General features: G+C 35.1%; 1 protein-coding gene across 16 annotated transcripts in view; it reads right to left on the bottom strand.

Annotated features, from left to right (window-relative positions):
• Window positions 1-3,842: 3,842 nt before the first annotated feature.
• Window positions 3,843-6,000, bottom strand: part of NEK1 (NIMA related kinase 1) — a 161,944-nt gene continuing 159,786 nt past the window's right edge. For all 16 annotated transcript variants that reach the window (XM_027837316.1, XM_027837314.1, XM_027837319.1 and 13 more), the window contains one exon: window positions 3,843-5,170. Coding sequence is in view for 1 of the 16 variants with exons in the window: in XM_027837321.1 (XP_027693122.1) it covers window positions 5,157-5,170 (14 nt within the window). In the remaining 15 variants the exon portion in view is untranslated. The remainder of the gene's footprint in view (window positions 5,171-6,000) is intronic.

The following is a 6,000-nucleotide window of genomic DNA, read 5'->3' as shown; positions in this document are numbered from 1 at the left end:
GAGTGGTGGTAGGAGGGAAGTACTTAATGGGGGAAAATTACTTAAGTAAATACAATACTTTCACGCTTGCAATTTGTTTTTCCCCAATCTAACTTTCTTACCCATTTCTTTTCTCTAGAGTAGGGCTTCTTAACTTTGGGTATATGTCACGAACCCCTTTTGGAGCCTGGTGAAGCCTGTGGACCCCTTCTCAGAATAATGTTTTTGACTGCATACAATAAAAATACTTAGGATTACAAAGGAAACCAATAATATAGAAATACAATTGTCAAAATGTCAAAGAAAAAGGTGTACAAATTCTAGGATAAGAACCCTATTTTAGAGGATTCTCATATGGATTGCATCTATGCTATATAGCTTACAGCTCTATGTAAAAATAATCATAGCTTTCATTTATACATAGCTTTTGATCCAGAGTAAAGAAGTCATTAAAGAAATGTTATGATTAAAAGATGATGGGTTGGCTACATGGTAAGAGAGAGGGGTTACCAATGGACAGCTCATGTGCTCCATGGATATCTTTGTATTGTTAGAAAAAAAAAATGGAAGGTTCCCAGAATGTCGGGTTACTTAAGAGAGGACATGAATAAGAGTAGCATAGGATGGGCAGGTATGACTAGGTTAGTGAGCTATATTGCTGGAGGGAATGTCCACATTGACACAGATGCACTTTGAGTATAATTCATAAAGCTCTTATATCAATAGTAAATTCTGTGAGGATTATAGCTATATGGCTAAAAGGGACTTTAGGATGAGACTAGGCTGTCTAGCCTAACCCTTACATTTTACAGATGAGGAAACTGGGCCTTGATTGCCCAAGGTCCCATAAGTAGTGACAGAGGTTGAATTTATTTTATTTAAAAATTTTTTATTTTATTTTTAACTTATGGAATAAAACAAGAATTGCTATAATAGTGTAATTAAAAAAAGATTATTCCACCTGAGACTGCAAATTTATGTACAACTTACTATTCCTTTTAAATCTACAATAATCACATACTTTTTTTCCTTTTTTTCTCTCCCCCCCAAGATGGCTGCCATTGGACACACACACACACACACACGTGTGTGTGTGTGTGTGTGTGTATGTATACATGTGGATATAATCTTAACCCTAAATTATTCAAATTGGATTTAAATTGAGATCCTCTGAATCCTAAACCTAACAATCTTTCCTCTGCATCATGATCCTGTCTCCATGTGGTAAATTGAGACAGACTCAAACCACTCATATTTCAGTTTCCCATTTGCTGCCTAGAACTTGGAACTATATTTCTTAAGTAATAATTACACTTGATTAGTAGCATTTACTTTTTGAGTTGACCAAAGGCTTTTTCAAAGGAAGTTTTGACTAAATTTTGTTAGATGAACTAGTTGCACAGAATTTTGTTCTTCAAGGTCACATTGTACTTTTTTTTAAATGAGAGGTTGTGTAATAATATAATATGGTTATATGATGCAAAGATGTGATAGACAAACGACTCTTGGTTTCTTTTAAAGAAAGCTTGGAACAGAAGAGGTGCTATAAAACTAGAGACAGGCAAATGTTCTAATTTTCAGAAGAAGGAATGTGAGTTCAGCAAAACAGGAGGGTGAGTTCATTCAACAAGGTAGTGATGTATATACTCATCAGTGTGAAAATTTATTGAGCATCTACCATGTAAAACCCATGAATTTGGATTGGGACTGAGTTATAACTTTCTCTTTTCAAAACAACATTGTAGAAGCTGTTTAAAATACATACATAAATTATCTTCAAACATTTTAGAACTAGCCATTTACATTAACTTTTTGGGGAAGGTGTCTCTTGCCCTGTTAATTCTGTCCACATAGAGAACTACATTTATTTAAGCAGAACAGCAATTCTGTTACTTTAAATCTTGGAGAATAGCCTGGGTTAAAATATCAGAGGCAACATTTTAGGCCAGTTTTTTCCTAACTCTAGAATCAGTAACAGGACTAAGTCAGATATAGTAAATAAACTATAAATTCAAATCAATCAAATGTTATATACTTAAAATCACTCAATCAAATTCAACCTTTCTGAGCCTCAGTTTCCTGATCTGTCAAATGAAATGATTAGACTTTGATGATTTGAGGTCCCTTCTAGTTGTAAGTATATGAATTTATGAACATATAATTTAGAGGGGGAGGGTGCATGTTAATTTAGACATCTCACCAATAGAAATCGTTCCTTCCTCCCATCAGCCTGTTAGTGAAGGTTTTAAGTGGCAGCATGGCATAGTTGATAGAGTTGGTCTCAAAGCTAGGAAGACCTGGATTTCAGTCCTGTCTCTGACACATACTTGGCTATATGACAACATAACCTCTCAGTGATCTTAGACACTAAGACTTTAGGTTGCAGAGAAGGCACTGGTAACAGGAGTATACTCACCTGAGAGTTCCCTGTATCAAGGAATTCATAAGCCCAGTCTTTATCCCCAGTAAGGTTTCGTTACTTTTTGTCAAAGAGGAATTTTTATTATATCCATACTATACATTTATTCAAAAGGCTAAATTTAAAAAAAAAATCTTTTAATACCAACAATATAGTGTGGTTGAAAGAGTCCTAGGATAGGACCTTTTGTAGTGTGACCTTGGATCTATTTCCTCATCATTTCTTCTTTTTTTGGTAAGGCAGTTGGGATTAAGTGACTTATCCACAGTCACACAGCTAGTGAGTGTTATGTGTCTTGAGGCCGGCTTTGAACTCAGGTCCTCCTGACTCCAGGGCTGGTGCTTTATCCAGTGCACCACCTAGCTGCCCCAGATCTATTTCCTTTTCTAGAAAAAGAGGAGTTTGAACTAAATGATATATGGCCCTAGTGCTAACATTACTTGACATTCCATTTACTGTTTTTTTGTTGTTGTTGCGTACACTTGATTCTGTGAAATGCAAAGAAATAACCTACTTTTATAAACACAGTTGTATAATCATTTGAAAATCATGAGCCAATCTTATTTTTTGAGACCAGCTCTCCATATCTTGACCAGGCTGGAAGTGCTATGGTTATTCATGGGCCCAACCTCATTACTGATCAGCTTGAAAACACTGACCTGTCATTTCTGACCTGGGGAGTTTTGCCCCTCATCAGGAAGGTTGGTGGTTCCCAGCTTCCAGGGTCTCAACACCAAGTCTGACACCAGACTTGGTGTGGACACCCAATTGGTTTTTTCTCTCCTGCAGCTCAGAACTCTTCCAAACTCAAGCAATTCACTGGTATCCCTGCTCCTGCAGGGACTATAGGCACACACATTTCTAGTTAAGAGCAATTTTAAACTGAAGCTATGAAGCAAGCATTTATTAAGCACCTACTATGTGCTTTGTATTATGCTAAGTACTTTACAAATATTCTCATTTGATCCTCACACAATAACCTGGAAGGCAGGTGTTATTATGATGCTTATTTTATAGTTGAGGAAACTAATGTAGGTGGTGGTTAAGTGACTTGCTCAGGGTCACATGGCTAGTAAATGTTGGTGATGAGATTTGAACTCAGGTCTTCCTCACTCCAGACCCAGCACTTCATCCACTGAGCCACTTAGCTACTTGAAGTCACAAAATAATCCATAGCTTTCAGGATTTTAAAGAATCGAAATATGTAGTTCAATTGAAATATATAGTTCAAGTTCTCATCTAACTCATTTGCAAAAAGAAAAAAAAAATCTAATTACCCGATGCCAAAAAGATTACTTCAGTATGTATAATAAGAAAATGTGTATCAATTCAGTAATGTTATAGACGAGGCATAGAAAGTGTTCCTAGCTCTTTAGAAAAAGCATATTGTGAATAGTGTCAATAAAGAGAAGACAAACAGCATCAGGCATTCTTCAGGTAGGTAAGAAAAAATTTAATAGTAACTTCACAAAAGTAAAGAAATATACAAAAATCAAGTTATTTATTTTTGAATGTTAAAAATAATATACATAATAACTTCAACATAGTGCTGCTGTGAAGACTGTTTTTATTTTTAAACTAGTGAGATTTTTGCCAGTCAGGCTGCATTTGCTCAAAGGTTAACATTCTCTATCTGGATGTCAGATATTTTCTATCTAATTCTTAGCCCTGTTGCAGGTAGAGATTGTGCTGTGTCGCCATCATCTCAAAGAAAAAAACTACCTGACTCTGTGAAACTTGGATCCTCTTGTAATGAAAAGCAGTAGAAGAAACCATCAAATGATCTTTTCCCACTGAGATGCTGATTGCAAGAAATTATTTATACAGAAGTAAAATTGGGGATTGGAAACATTGTTTCTTTGTAAATCATTATATAGCAACTGTGGATAAGAGATGCAAACCAAAGAGGGATGCTACTTTTAAGCTACATGTTGGGTCAATGTTACAAAAGCAGGCAAATTTCCAAGTACTTCTGTAGGTTCTAGACCAAATAAAACATAACTGGAAGAAACTGTTGTATTTTCTGAACATCAAGGAATAAAATTTTCCATCTATCCTTTGCAAATCAAAAATTTTAATGATCTCTAGAACAGTGCCTCAATTTTTATCTAGTAAGTTGGTTTGGGTGATACTGTTGGGTTACAATATATATTAGGATACAAACTGCATCTTCAAAAATGTTAAGTATTCAGAGAGGGATCTTAACAAGATTATTTAATTTAGTGTATTAGCTCATAAAAAAACAACAAACACCAAAAACTGCCTTTTAGCAGTTTAGTCTAGGGGAAAAAAAAGTGTAATACTTGAATGTAATGTGACAGTCAAGTTTTTCACAATATGGGTCACTGTTTTTCATCCATACTACAACAGTTGATGCTACCTTATTTCATGATAAATATTCTTTAAAACCATTAAAACCATTCCTGGCCCAGGCCCATTCCTGTTAAGCTTTGGATGGTTTGACATGAAGTATGTATGTATCTCTGTATAGACATACATAGACACACAAACACAGATTCAACAGAAACTAACTTTTAAACTCAAGGAACAAAGAAAATACGCAAAGCACTAATATTTTAAGTTTAAAATGGTATGTTTCCTTGGCTCCTTCATGCAATCAGCATGCCCATCTTAATAGTGATATTCTTATTCTATAAAATGAGTCTTTGCTACATTTCTGACTGAATCTTGTTATTCTGCTGGGCAGAGTTCCAATGATTTCCCATAGCAGAAGGCAAAAGAAATTCCTGAGTCAGGTTTATTCATCATTATCTGTAGGAAGAAGAGAAAATAGAAATTAACAACTGGAAATATGAGTATTCAGACAAATGATTGATTCTTTTGGGTAAACACTAGTTTGCCCAAATCTAAAATTTATGATTGTCACATTTTATTAAGATTGTTACATATTATTTTATTATTATTACACGTGACATGTAACATCAAGGTAGCATTCTATTCAAAACTATATAGCAAGCACATACCAGCCAGTTCTGTATCTTGGTTGGATTGGCTGTGTGATGACTAATATTGATAGACTTAATCCTTCTCAGCAATACAAGGATCTACAACATCTCCAAAGGCCTCATGATGGAAAATGCTACCCACATCCAAAGAAAGAACTATGGAGTTTGAATGCAGACCGAAGCATACTATTTGCTATTTTTTTTCTTCTGTTGTATTTTGTTTCCTCTTTCTGATGGTTCCTCCTATTGGTTCCATTCTTACCTACAACATCACTAATGTGAAAATATGTTTAATAGTAATATATATGTATAGCCTATATCAGATTGCGTGCCATCTTGGGGAGGGAGGTGGAGAAAAATTTAAAACTCAAAAGCTTATGGAGGTGATTGTTGATTCAAAATAAATTAATCAAAAATTTTAAAAAAGTTGATATGAGGAAAAACTTCCTTGTGATTGGAGATAGCTTCAAGTGGAATGGTTTGGCAGGGGGTTCCCTCCTCCCTGGAAGTCTTCAAGCAGAAACTGGATGACAACTTGTCAGTTACACTGTACAGAGGTATTCACTTAAAGATGTTTGCCTGTGTTGCAGATGATGTCCTACACAAAGTCTATAAAAATGGTAGGGTTCTCTCGAT

This window comes from Vombatus ursinus, unplaced genomic scaffold, assembly GCF_900497805.2.
Source record: "Vombatus ursinus unplaced genomic scaffold, bare-nosed wombat genome assembly UNPS02014821.1, whole genome shotgun sequence".
Classification (NCBI taxonomy): Eukaryota; Metazoa; Chordata; class Mammalia; order Diprotodontia; family Vombatidae; genus Vombatus; species Vombatus ursinus.
Note: the sequence above shows the minus strand (reverse complement) of the source record. Positions and strands in the feature narration are given on the sequence as shown.